Source organism: Acartia tonsa, chromosome 6, assembly GCF_053477335.1.
Source record: "Acartia tonsa isolate MP-2025a chromosome 6, ASM5347733v1, whole genome shotgun sequence".
NCBI classification, from domain to species: Eukaryota; Metazoa; Arthropoda; class Copepoda; order Calanoida; family Acartiidae; genus Acartia; species Acartia tonsa.
The window spans coordinates 18,749,525-18,764,345 of NC_137265.1; the positions used below are offsets into that span (position 1 = coordinate 18,749,525).

General features: G+C 30.3%; 1 protein-coding gene across 5 annotated transcripts in view; it reads left to right on the forward strand.

Moving 5' to 3' along the window:
• The window catches only part of LOC145323193 (uncharacterized), a 100,518-nt gene that overhangs the window by 73,252 nt on the left and 12,445 nt on the right, over positions 1 to 14,821 (forward strand). Inside the window, exon 3 of one of the 5 annotated variants that reach the window (XM_080165603.1) lies at positions 12,839 to 13,339. The exons of the other annotated variants lie outside the window; for them this stretch is intronic. Coding sequence (XP_080021729.1) covers positions 12,839 to 13,131 — 293 coding nt within the window. The 3' untranslated portion in view covers positions 13,132 to 13,339. Of the gene's footprint in view, positions 1 to 12,838; positions 13,340 to 14,821 lie in introns of those variants that run through there. 5 annotated transcript variants of the gene reach the window in all.

The window sequence follows — 14,821 nt, forward strand, 5'->3', positions numbered from 1 at the left end:
GGCCAATGGATGTGCTTAATATGTGAAAAAGAGTATACAACCAAAACATCCGTCAAAAAACATTTCCAGGATCTGCATTGTGAAAATGATAGGCAACAATGTGATATATGTGAGAAATGGTTTAAGAACAAGAGATACAGAGATAAACATATTCTTAGAGTTCATAAAAAGAGTTAGGCTGCTTTTGAGTCATAAAGATATTTTTTGGAGGTTAGACATGATAGCTATTTATTTTCTTGCTTCTAATACAGAAATTACTTATTTTTTATGTCATTATGTATGTATGAAAAACATGTATATGTATTTTCTTGAAATTAACAGTTATTTCTTACTTAGGTGTATTTTTTGGTATTGTTGAATTTTTTAAATTCTTTTATTCCTATTTCAATAATAGTTATTAGCTGCTGCGCCCCTAGCATCTAGGGGCTCTGAGTTGAAAAGAAAAAAAAAAGTGAGCAGAAAAATAGCCTAAAACCATACCGTGACCTTTGTCATTAATGTTGCTCTTCCCAAAAATGGAGAACTCTGATCAGTTCAGTAGTAATTTAAATCTTAAGCTTAAGACAAAAAACCTTACTACTTTGTATAATAAGATTGTACTTACTATATTTAGTCTAACATAACTATTTATTTCAGATGTTAGTAACAATCTGTATGTGAAGACCTATGATGGCAAGTGGGAGTGTCAGCTGTGTTTCAAAAAGTATTCCTCAAGCACAAATGCCAGACGGCATGTTCAAGAAATCCACAGTGAAGCCAAGAGTCAGTGTGAATTCTGTTCTAAGTGGTTTAATACGGAGAGGTCCAAAAATGATCATGTTAAAAGAAATCACCCATTTTGATTGATTTTATGTTTTTTGTAGATCTCCTTATCTGTTATCTTAGGTAATTGGACCATAACTATAGCCACCTTTTCTCAAGGGACGTCCAAGAGGGGGGGGGGGGGGATTGGTAATAACCCCCCCCCCAAAAAAAATGAATTTGATTTTCAATTTTTTACCAAGCCCTCCCCCCTCCAATAAAAAGCTTGGACGTCCTTGCCTTCCTCCCCACTAACCAGGTGGTGTAAACTTAGTAGAGATTTTAACCTTTCTAAACAATCTCTACAAATTTCTGTTTTCGTGTATACAGCGAAGGCTTCTATTTTATTTTATCAAATTAAAACTTTTTAATCTGTTTATTTAAACTTTATTAAAATATCCATTCAAATTTCATGTTTTTGTATTGTATTTTCCTATGTAATGAAAATAAACGTAAAAAAATTATTTAAGGTTTTATCGAATCATATTTTAATTTGTGCCATTTGAAAATATTTACTTATTGAAAGATTTCTTTTAATTGGTAATATTTTCCAGTGTGGCATCGAAACCGATAAATATCCACTGGATTTGAACCGGTTCTCAGACATACTGAAAAATCATGTATATGTCGTATTTATTAAAAACAATTTTCCACGAATATTAAAACAAAAATCATGAAATTAATCTTATACTTTTCCATGCGATAAATAAATATTACAGCCTTTATATATTTGGAGTTAAATATCAAATATTTGTATTTTTTCTAAAAACTACTTTTTTCTAACACATATTTTCCCTTTTTAGATGCGAGTGCGATTGAAAACGTTGAACTGATCCCAGAAACCAACGAATGGTTGTGCCTGGTTTGTCTGAAGGAGTATAAAACCAGAAGAAATGCGCGAAGACACTTTCAGGAGATTCACGCGGCGAAGAAGAGAAGCCGATGTCCCATCTGTGACAAATGGTTTGATAATGAGAGATACAAGGCCAAACATGTTGCAAGAGTTCACAATAACGATTCAAATTAGATTTCTTTCAATCAATTTGATAAGTATTATATGATAATTAAGCTTTTTTAGTGCCTGTAAAAAATGACGTCATACTGGCCTACCATTGGTCAATTAGAATGTACACTTCCTTGTCATTGGTAATTTAGTCTGTGTAATGGCCTATCATTGGTCATTTGTATTGTATGTCGTCATTTTTTATAGTCACTGTAAACAGCTTCATTCAAAATTATGAAAATTATAGTTGTGCATGAAAATATGGCGGAATTTCAAGTTTTTATTTTATTTTTATTCGGATAAAATGTAGTGCAATTGTGGTGTTTTCCCTTATAGTGTATTGAATCCTTCACCTTATTTTTTATTAAATTAAAAAAAGGGGGCTCTAACCCTACAGGGCTACTCAGTACCCAATTTAACCTAGACTAACTTGACCTACCCCTTTCACTTATTTTTAATTTATTTTCCAAAATAATTGAGCTGAGGGGTTCTTTGCACGACCAGGCACTTCTTGAGAAACAACCGCAGTTTGCTTTTTGGGTTAATGTATTTTATGTTTATTTGCTTTTATGATTTCTTTTCTTTATTCACCTTTTTTATTTTTTAATAAATGACAAATTAAATGCGAAAATCAAATTTTCGTTGTGTTAATCAAACCAATCCTTAATTAAGTTTTAATTTTTATAGTATATTTTTAAAAGCGAAGCTTTTCTATACTTAGGGTCGGTCCGTCGGTTTGTCAGTCCGTAACGGTTAGCTCTTTTCGTTAATTTAGGCATATTATAGAAATGTCCTATAGATTCCAAACTTTGCATGATGATTCCTGTAGTAGTTAGGTACGATTTAGAAAGCGTAGCAACTCTATAATCGTTACCAGAATGTCCGTACGTTCATTTGAAACATGTTGATTTTAAACTTTTTTTAAAAGCAAATTTTTTTGTGATAAAATCATTCAATTGATCCGATTTTTAGCATATTGATTCCCAGGACAACAGAGTTCAATGTTCTAAGCTGAGAATCTCTATGTTCAAGTTTCAAAAATGTAAGTATGTCCTTAAACATTATTCTGTATTTAAGCAGTTTTATGACGAATTTAATGTTCTTTTGTCCTACCATTTTAGAGCTTCGCTTTTATAGATATTGTCATCTTTGTTATATTGAATTTGATCATGTTTTTATTTTTACTTGTTACTTTCATAGTTAAAGGATGAACTTAGAACTGACCCCCCTGCCTTTCTTTCATGTTTTAAAGAAGAAGGTTAATTAGACTGCATAATTTACGTTCAGTGGCGTGCATAGGGTTTTGCCAGGGGTGTGCGAAAATTCTGTACCCCCCCCCCTACGATTTGACACCCCTTTAAAACCCAAATTGACCATTGTCAAGGGGAGTTTGACAGTACACCTAAGGGGGTGATAATTATAAAAGATGGATGGATACATACCCCCCTTCTGCACACCTCTGCTGCGTAGTCCAGGTCTATGACTAACATTTTATTCTTGTTCTAGGTAGTTTACTGGAAGACTATATGGAATGGAACAGAAACACAAACAACTACAGATGTCTCCTATGCCAAAAAGAGTTTGCCATCAAGAAGACTGTGAAAAGACACATTGATGAAATTCATTTTCCATGTGAACGAGCTCAGTGCTACTTATGCATGAAATGGTTCAAAAGTGACTCAAGACTAAAAGATCACATTAGGGTGGCCCACAAAAAGGGAATGCAATAATAGACTGGTACAAAAATTATTTACCTATTGAATTTAATTTTCACAAAATATTGTTCATTAATCAATCATCTTAACTGCTTTTTTGTACAATACATTACAGTTAAACCATTAGAGTAAAACACTAGAGGGAGAAAGGGTTAAATAACTGTATCTACCCATCGCATGAACCTTGTGCAACCTTTCTATTGGGTCATTGAAAATCAACCAATAGTGTCGCTTATATTAACACAGCCAAGTAGCAGAAAATAGTTTAGAAGCAGACGAAAAAGGTCATTGAAAAAGAAAGGGAGGTAGTTGTCTGTATATACATCTATACTATAGATCTGTTGTTAAACCAATAATATCATAACTTTTAAAGTTTTGATTTGAAATTCTTTTCAGTTTATACCTACCTATCATATTCAGATTTTAGTGAGGTAGTATGTTTCTGTATGATGGAGGTAGAGGATATTATTTGTACTGAGTATATACACAAAAGGGGCAGTTGCACTAGATTCATTTGGGCTTTAATTAGTGAACCCATTATTTTATTATTCTATGATATCATATTCATATGCATTAATAAATCATATAAATAAAACATTTTAAATTTTAACATGTTGTTTTTAGAATATCAAGACCTATAAAAAATGCTGTGATATCTTTTAGAGACATAATACCTATTTTTATCCCAACAGCAAGTTAAAACTTTTTGGTGGTGCCATATTTTTTTTTTTTTTTTGAAAATGAAATACTAATGTAAAATGATATTCTTGTGATTTATGCCAGCAATTATTTTTCTGAAATGGTAACAGTAACTATCACAAATTTGATATTTTAGGTATATCTCTAAAAACTGTTAAGTAAAATTTATTTTTTCATTAGAATATCTTAATTGCCAACTTATCATGGTGGAGGCATTTCATGGAACCATCCCTTTCTTTTTTTTCTGTGAATGTTTCAATGTATATAAATGAATTAAACTTTTAGTCAATGCAATTTTCCTCATTGTCCTATATTTTTTCTGTTTTAGGCAGCTCACTAGAGGACTATATGGACTGGAATAAAAATACAAACAATTACAGATGTCTATTGTGTCAAAGGGAGTATGCCAGCAAACAAAAAGTGAAAAGGCATATTGATGAAGTCCATTTTCCCTGTGCACGTGCTCAGTGTTATTTGTGCATGAAATGGTTTAAGAGTGAATTAAGACTAAAAGATCACATTAGGGTGGTGCACAAGAAAGGGATGCAGTAGAAGAAAATGTGTCTAAAATATGACTTCGAAACCGACGTATATCTGCTGGATTAAAACCTGTTCAGGGCATACTTAAACATAATGTGTAGCTTTGTATTACAGACAAATTTCAACTAATATTGAAATTGAAAATCATAGAATTAATACCAGTTTTGTTAGACCATCGGTCCCTCCCGTTATAATTTTTATTTTAATATCCGCGTAAACCTGTTTATAATACTATGCGATAAATAACTATTATATCATTTTATAATTTTGTAAATTATTAATATAAAACCATTAATATCTAACTTATTGACTTTAATTTCAAGATGAGTTTCTTTAAAATAGGTCATTGCTTGGTTTTGACTGATTAATGACTTTGTGAAGGTAAACTTGGAAACTAGATTTCTTGTCAGTTTCCCTCAACGTGCTCAGTCGAGCAGATAACCTCCCTCTTATTTTCAAATAAATGGACAATATGGGCGAGTTATTTTTTTATATTTATTACTTTAGGTAATATTAGGTTAGGTTATATTCTTGTAATTTTTTACTAACATTTTGTTTTTGTTTTAGACCCCCAAGACTACATGGAATGGGACGATGCGATTCAGCAATACAGATGTCTCATATGCAGAAATGAGTATGTCAAGAAGAATACTATCAAGATTCACATTAATGAAGTCCATTTTCCACGTAATCGTGTCCAGTGCTATCTGTGCTTGAAATGGTTTAAGAGTGATAGACGATTGAATGATCATATCAAGCGAGGACACAGAATAAAATAACCATTGTCCAACATTCTTAATAACTTAATAATTCTAGGGATGCATACACTAGTTTTATAATGAAAGGTTGGACAGATGTATAAAAAGTATGTAAATAATGTATAGTTATATTAATTTATCCAAGGAAATAATATCCCTTCAAAGTGTGTAAAACATCAATTTTAAGGATTTTTTCTTTTTGACTTGTTTATTAAACTAGTCCCCAAAGATTTATAATAACGTTTTCTTATTTGTTGGCTTAACAACTTTGGGGACTTTTATTGAATATGATTCGGTTGGTTCATAAAGTTGAGTGTCCAAACGTTTCACCCATTAAATGTAATCTACAGAACAGCTAATTTTGTGTACCCCACCCCCATTCTCCTTTAACTTTTCCCTGTAGACCAAGGCCACTAATGTGTGTATATATTTGCTGATAATATAAATTAATGTTTAATGCTTCAGTATCATAATGAACTTTATTTTTGTATTTACTGGAAATAAATTGTATCATTTACACTTGATAGATATTTCTCAAGTTTTCTAAAAGTTTAGAAATGAAAGGTAACAATCTAAATTTTTATCCACCATCTTCTTTTTTCTCAATGGATTTTTGTTTTAAAAATTGCAGCCACCTTAAGATTGGATTTATTAATACTTGGATCTTACATCAGATTATCATTTACTCTAATGAAGTGAAACTTGTAGCTGGTTAAAATAACGACCCCCTTTACCCAATTCCTTCCCTCCTAATGTATGAATAAATTGACCAATTGACCATTTGAACAACCTCAATTAAGGAAAATTTTTACCCTGTGATAATATCCACGTAAATTCGACATCGATTCCCGTAAGTCAACAATCTTAAGAGCTCAAATCTTAAACTTGAACATGTAAACACTAAAGTCAATACACAAAAACAACTTCATTTTTGACCAAATATATTTCTGCTATAGGAAGTTCACTGGAGGACTATATGGGTTGGAACAAAAACACCAACAACTACAGATGTCTCTTGTGTCAGAAGGAGTATCTCAACAAGAGAAATGTTAAGAGGCACATTGATGAAGTTCATTTTCCATGTGAACGTGTTCAGTGTTACCTGTGCTCGAAGTGGTGTAAGAGTCAGACACGGCTGGGAGACCATATTAGGATGGCACACAAAAAGGGGATGCAGTAAAATCAGTGACAAACAATTCTGAGTGAAAATTTACCACAACCATCTTCCTCCTTTTCTCCTCCCTTTTTCTTACCCACTTCCCTTAAGTTACAGAACAAAACTAGTTTTAGGCCAGCATTACGCCACAAAAATACCAAATTTTAAGCAATTTCAAATGGAATTTATTACGGCTCGTGAGTAACTAATCTTGATATTGTAAGATAATTTTATACAAGTTATTTTTAAAAAGATGTAATAAAAGAATAAAACATTTACCAACTTAGTAAGTGATAATTATCATATTAATTAACTATTTCTTATCTATTTAGTAAAGTTGTTTTTTTTTGAGTATCAATCAACATATTTTTGTATAAATGTAGGTATTATTTACTTTATTGATCACAACATGGAAATGTTTTAGTAGTAAACTATGTAGTAAAGCAAAACATTTTGTTGTTAAGAAAACCAATTTGATGACCAGAAATGTTGAAGGCTTTCATATGAATTAAACTTGTTCTAACTTAATTTTCCCTTGTTTCAGACCTTGCACTTGAGGATCAGTTTTGCCTGATTAAAATTGACAACACCTGGAGGTGCCTTCTCTGTCAAAAAGAATTCACTCTCAGGTGTTCTGCCAGAAGACATTTTCAAGAAATTCACTGTGAGAATCAAAAGACTCAGTGTCATATTTGTTTAGGATGGTTTAAGAATAAAAGGTATACAAGGGAGCATATACGAATTGCGCATAAGAAGGATATGTGAATAATTCTTGTCCAATAAACATTTATGTACAAATATGAATAAATTAGTTTTGCCACTGATTTTAAAATTATGTTCAATATAGGCTTAAGTTTTACAAATATTTAGGTACTTTCAAAGTGTTTTGTGATTTTACCTGAACTGAAATTGATCTTAATTAAATCAATGAATATGCTGAAATATGCTTTTGCTTGTGGGAGACATTGTATTGAAACATTCATTTTTATTTCTCATTTAAAATTCCAGGTTGTCAATGTCTAGGTATCTTCCTAATACTTTAACCAGCTTATTATAATATAATAATTTATATGTAAGTTTTGATTTCAATTTATATTATCAATCCACAATTTAAACAGTCTTTGTCACAGCCTCAAATAAAATTTAATCTTTGATTTCGTGTTATTTACTCGATTGATTACAATGAGGAAATCTTATCATAGTAGACTATGCATGTTGATTTAAATTATGCCAATTCTAATTGAACTTGTTCTAACTCAAATTTCCTTTGTTTCAGACTTGACTATTGAGGATTATCTGGGCCTGAACAGAATGGACAACACTTGGAGATGCCTGCTCTGTCAAAAAGAATTCACTCTCAGGTCTTCTGCCAGAAGACATTTTAAAGAAATTCACTGTGAGAATCAAAAGACACAATGTCATCTCTGTTTGAAATGGTTTAATAATAATAGGAGTACAAGGGAGCATATACGAATAGCCCATAAGAAGGGGATGTGAAACATTCTTGTCCAATAAACATTTATGTACACTTTCTTTGAGTAATTTAGTTTTGCCATTAATTTTTAAACTATATTTTAAAAATACTTTAGTTTAATAAATATTTTTGTTTTATATAGATGATTTTATGCTTTTACCTAAGCTGAAGTTTGTCTTGAACCAAATATTGAGAACAAAAACTGGCAGTGTGTGTTAAGCTTAAACGAATATACCCCAATAAGAAGGATCATCAACAACATTTTCATGAATTAAAGATCTCAGTGTCATTGTTGCTGTAAATAGTAAAAAAGAGATGTATGAAAAAGCACATTAAAGTGTCTCACAAATCTGGTCCCAACATTAATTTAAACAATCTGATGTATCTCAGTTCAACATAATTGGTGTTTTTTCTCTTATTTAACTTTATACACCGCTTTAAACATTCTTGATAATTAAAATATCATTACAATAACTATTTTTCAAATGTAATGTATTAAATCAGGATTTAAGCATTCTTTGCCACAAGCTTCAAATGAAGTTTCTTTTTCATATTTTTTCGTAATAAACAAAGCATTTGCTTTTATGTCATACCTACAAATTTTAATTAATCTTGTTCTAATCTAAATTTCCTTTCCTTTCAGACTTCAACATTGAGGATTATGTGAGCTTGAATAGAATTGACAATACTTGGAGATGCCTCATCTGCCAAAAAGAATTCTCCCTCAGGTCTTCCACCAGAAGACATTTTGAAGAAGTTCACTGTGAGAATCAAAAGACTCAGTGTCATCTTTGTTTAAGATGGTTTAAGAATAATATAGGAGTAAAAGGGAGCATATAAGATTTGTTCACGAGAGGAACATGTGAACCTTTTTTATCCAAAGAAAATTTATGTACATATTCAATGAGTACACTAGTTTTGCCACGTATTTTAAAAGATTATTGAAAATACACATATTCACACATAAGTTCATTTTAAGTAATCTTATTTTTTTTTATATTTTATAATACAACTGTAAAAATGTATTTTACTAGTAAGTATTGAAGATGTATTCTCCAGACAACTACCTGCAATATTTCACAGTGACCCCGTGAATAGCAGAATAATGTTTTACTTAAGATCTTTCTTATTTTTGGTGACAATGCTTTTGTTTACTTTTCATTAAGATATATAAGTTTTCCGGAATTTTAATGTTAGGGGGAGATTTGAAATCTGCATCAAATTTTAAGGATTTTTTACAAAATTCGTTTTTTGTATAATTCTTTATCTAAAAGCGGAAATGCATTTTAAGTTAATTAATTTTGACCAATAGGATAGGTGGATTTTAAACTACCTGCGCTCTAATTGGTTGAATGATGTACGCCATCCAATCAGAGCGCAGATTTTTTAAATCCATCACAGATGCCAAAATCAATTAACTTAAATTGCATTTCCGCTTTCAGATAAAGAATTATAGAAAAAACGAATTTTATAAAAAAAAATCCTCAAAATTTGATGCAGATTTCAAATCTCCCCCTAACTTTAAAATTCCGGAAAACTTATATATCTTACTTTTCATTTTTTAATTTTGAAATAAAAAGCAAATACCTTATCAATTTGATATTTGGTTTTTAAAAAAATATTGAAAATGAAGCTAACAATCATATCTATTTTTCAGAGCTTTACCTTGAGGACTATCTTGAAGAAAATGTCCACAACAATACTTGGCGATGTCTGATTTGTCAGAAAGAGTTCACCCTAAGAAAAAATGCTAAAAGACATTTTGATGAAGTACATTGTGAAAGTAAAAGTTCCCAGTGTCATCTGTGCTATAAATGGTTTAAAAATGCTAGATGTATGAGGAGTCACATTTCAATGACACATAAATCTGGACTTTGAAAAGAACAATGTGTCATTTTAAAAGCTTTATGACAGTTTTCTTAAATAGTATTAGAAAACTTTTAATTTATACATTTACAATAAAAATTCATTTAAAAACTATCATTTACATTTGATTTAAATCTAATTGATTTTGACTATTTTATTTATCATTCTTGATTATAATGTTTTAATTTATGGAATATATGGCTTCGGAACCGATTAATAACCACTGGGTTAGAACCTGTTCATAGTTATAGTGAAAAATCATGTAATGCATTGTATTGCAGAAAATTTCCCACAAATATTAAAATACGATATATTACCAGTTTTGTTAGACCTGGCCTTCGGTCCCACGAGGCTTACAAAACTGGTTTTAATCTTATGATTTATCATTTTAATACCTGTGGAATACTGTCTATAATTCAATGTGATAATAACTACTCTTCCACAAATTTTGCACTGATTTTGTTTCTTTCTTTTCAGAATTAAAACTTGATTCTTACCTGGGTTGGAATGAAAACACAAAACGCTGGAGGTGCCTAATGTGTTCCAAAGAACTAAAAAGAAAGGACAATGCAAAAAGACATTTTGAGGAAGTTCACTGTGAAAATATCCAATCTGAATGTCATCTTTGTTTCAAGATGTTTAAGAATAGCAGATATTTGGATAATCATATTACAACTGTTCATAAAAAAGGAATGACAATAACCTTTTCAGCAAACTAATAGTTTTAAAATTAAAAAAATTATTTGAATAGAAATCTTGCTAAAAAATATTTGGATAAAGTTCATTGTAAAATGTTTAATCACATTGCCACTTTTGTTTTCAAATGTTTAGAAATACACATATAAGAAATGTGATTAAGAAAGGAATGCCTGTTGTACAATAGTTCTATAATACAAACATTTTTAATAAAAATACGACTTCAATAATTTTTTTGATTATAATTCCAAGATTTTTGAGGATCTTGTCATTAAACTCCACAATTTCTTTTGTATTTTAACTTTTTTATATATAGTTATCATATGTCTTCATGTTTCTGATATGCAATATAAAAACATTGAAACAGGTTTTATATTTATTATTTAAAGGGCGAATATAGGTTCGATATGATATGAGCTTATATCAAAGGTGCCATTACATACTTTTAGAATATCTATGCCAAATTTAAAAATTCAAAAAAATCCTTAAGTAGATTTTGCAATTTTCTGATTCAATTGAACATATAATAAATGAGATTGCCGACAAAATCGTTTATTTTAGCCCTTTACAAGACTTTTTTTTGACTATTTTGCTTAAGTTTGATTGACTATTACATTGGCACGCACCTTAAAAGATAATTTAAATGTTTATTATTTTAGATTAAATACTATTTTATTTCATTTTTAAAAAGCATAAAAATAATTTGCGTAGAAGGGCGTCAGGACTATTGACTAGGGTAAATAATACGTCTTAAAGTTTATTTTCTGTACAGAGATCTTTGATTAATTCATGATGATATAAACAACCCTTAATTACGCATTTTCAACACACACACACACGGCCACTAAAAAACAGGGATTTGAAATCATTCTTCCTCCAAGAAAATTTTATTGATTATTTTTTTTTTTTTTTACATTATTTGATGTTTTTTTAACTTTTAAATATTTTACTTTATATATTTTGTATGAAGGTAGAAGGAGGGTATATTTACCCCTGATTAATTCCCGAAACCTTTTTCTCATTTATTTGTACTGCAAAATAACAACAGTATTTAGGCAAACTCTACACGCATCCTGTTGTGAATATTGGTATTTGAATATGTTAGGGAACCACTCCTCTGACGTCACAAATTAGCCCAATTGGCTAGGTTTTTAGCTATAACGGCCTTATCCAATGGAATATCTTTATTTGCTTGAGTTATTCATAATGTATATACTTGCACCTTTGATATAAGCTCATATCATATCCAACCTATATTCGCCCTTTAAGTATATTATTCTTCATGATTCATGTTCTTTTTTAACATTAAGTTTAGACATTTTACAAAATAGTTGAAGTATGCTATTGTAATGTAAGCTATTTAAGTATTTCGGTTGTAACTTTAACACTAGCATATTCCCAAAGCATATCATGTAATCATTTCAGGATTTTTTACTCTTGGCAGTGTTAGTTGTTCTGTAAATTTAACTAGTTCCAAGAAAAGCATGAATCAATTATTGATTTTGTAATGCCTATTCCCCTTAAGCCTATCAATATATCATTCTAACATTAAATTTAATTTTAAGGTCTGACACTGGATTCCTACTTGAGCTGGAATGGGAATACCAATAGTTGGAGATGTCTGATGTGCTCCAGAGAATTTACCGCCAAAACTTCAGCTAAGAGACACTTTGAAGAAGTTCACTGTGAAAATGTTCAATCCCAATGTCATCTTTGTTTTAAGATGTTTAAAAATAGTAGAAGTTTGGATACTCATATAAGAACTGTTCACAAGAAAGGAATGACGACATATTAAAAGTGTTTAAAGTTTGAAAATTATTTAGGTATACAATTTACATAATAATAATCAGTTTGCCAATTGTTTATAGGTTAGCTTAACTTTTAGATAAATAATTTGAACATCTAATATTTTTATGATAATAGTTACAGTTGCTTCATTTAGTCTTCTAATTATCTGTGTTTCAGCTCCCATATAACTAAAAAGAGGAGGAAAAGTATTTTTACCATCCTATCTTTTCTACACATGTGATATTCCCTCAAATAGTAAAAATAACGTGTGTAACAATTTGGGTTATTTAAAACCTTTTGAGAAATGTCACAGTTTTGTACTAACAATCTAAATATTTTCAGGTAAAAACCAGCATGATGATATTTACCTAACTATGACTGAGGGTGGCGTCTACCAGTGCACCATTTGTGACAGGACCTACTCACTGAAAAGAACAGCTAAGCGCCACATTCAGGAGAACCACATTGACGCTAGTCCAGCTCAGTGTGAAATCTGCGAGGCTGTGCTGAAGACCCGCCGTGGTCTTACTAAGCATATGAAGAAGTGCCACGGTATTACTGGGGCTGTCCATGAAAATTCCAATGTTGAAGTTGTCATTGAAAATTTTAATGGGGAAGTTTCCATGATGGAGTAACTTTGTTTTAATGCCCCAACTCTTAAGAACAAGCTTTACCTCTATTTAACATTTCATCAGTAAGTTTATATATTCTTTATATGCTGCTACACTTAATCCAATTATTTTATCAATTATACATAATTATTTTGCTATGAAGTAAGTATCTTATAATTTTAATAATATGATTTTATCAAATAAACCTTTTACATGTGTAAGGTAATATTTATTTCAGTGTTACATTACTTTATTTTTAATAAGATTTTTCTACCTTTATAATTACCTTTTAGTTCTTATTAGAACGTAGGCCACGTACAATGGTTCTCCAATCTTCCTTGGACTGGGATTCTATCTTATCCCCTACTTATACTCCTTTCTTCCCACTGAATAGCCTTTAACCTGCCCAAGTCTAGAACTGAGCTTCTTTGAAATTTGTAGAACAACCAGTGAAGTGGTTTTCGAGATCTTACTGGACACATGGACACTTAAACATCTTCAGGTACAAATATACAATTCATAATGTACGTTTGTCTTTCTGTCTGTTAGAAACATTTTAGAGGGAAGCTTGTTTTTCTTAGCTTATTTAATAAAGTTAATTATAAAATTGCTTATATCCAAAAAAAGTTTAAATTTTTTACTTCAATTTCCATATTTATTTTATGTATGCACTATGCAGTTATTCTTGTTTTAATAATCCTAGCTATGACTCTTTGTGTCACTAATTAAAAATACTCCTTTTTTTAGAATCCTTTTTACTGTTTATAAAGATAATGTGAGCACAGAGAAATCGAAGAGGTCAATATCATTATGTCCAGCCAGATGCATGATAAACTGTTCCCGGCTTGATTAAAGTGGGTTCAGGAAGTAGGCAGCATTAATAGTCGTTTATTGCATCGTATTATAGACATATTTTTTGCAGATATTAAATTGAAACATTATAAGATTAAAACCAATTTTGTCATTTTTCATTTTTATTTCAATATTCGTGGGAAATTGTCTGTAAAAGAATGCTATATATGATTTTCTTGTATGGCTGAGAACGGGTTCTAATCTAGCGGATATAAATCGGTTTCTAACACATACTAGAAATAATATTAATTAGTTTGAAATTCAAAGCATTCAACTTATGAGCTACTTTCAAGATATACTTAAATGGTAGATTTGTTAATCTTTTTCAGGCTAAATTAAAAAGATTCCTGTAGCAATGTTTGAAATGTTTTAGAAGAATGTTAGTTTGTTTTCGTTTGATTATTTACTCTATGATTGGAACAAAGACGACATTGATACAGTGACGTCACAAAAAACAGCTGATCCTTATCTGATAGATGAATTGACCGCTAGGCGTCAATCTCATTGTTATTGTTTATATTTTTGTTTGTATTCATATTAAAAGATTTTTTAGTTTTAAAGTATTGATTTAATAACAAAATATTTTGAAACTCTAAATGAATAGGTATACCTATATTAGTTAGATATTATAAACGTTGTGAAAATTAATGTTTAGCAAGAAAGATTTTAAAGATAAATAAGAGACGTTTTATTTACTATGCATTCTATTGCTTTATAATTTTTGTTATATTTAACTGTGAAAGTATATCATGATTCAAATTAACTATTATGTTTTACTGGTTGCTTTATAGTCGATTTATTTAATTGTTACATAAACCTGATCTATATTTCTGTATGACTTTTACTAGCGGCTTCGCTCTTA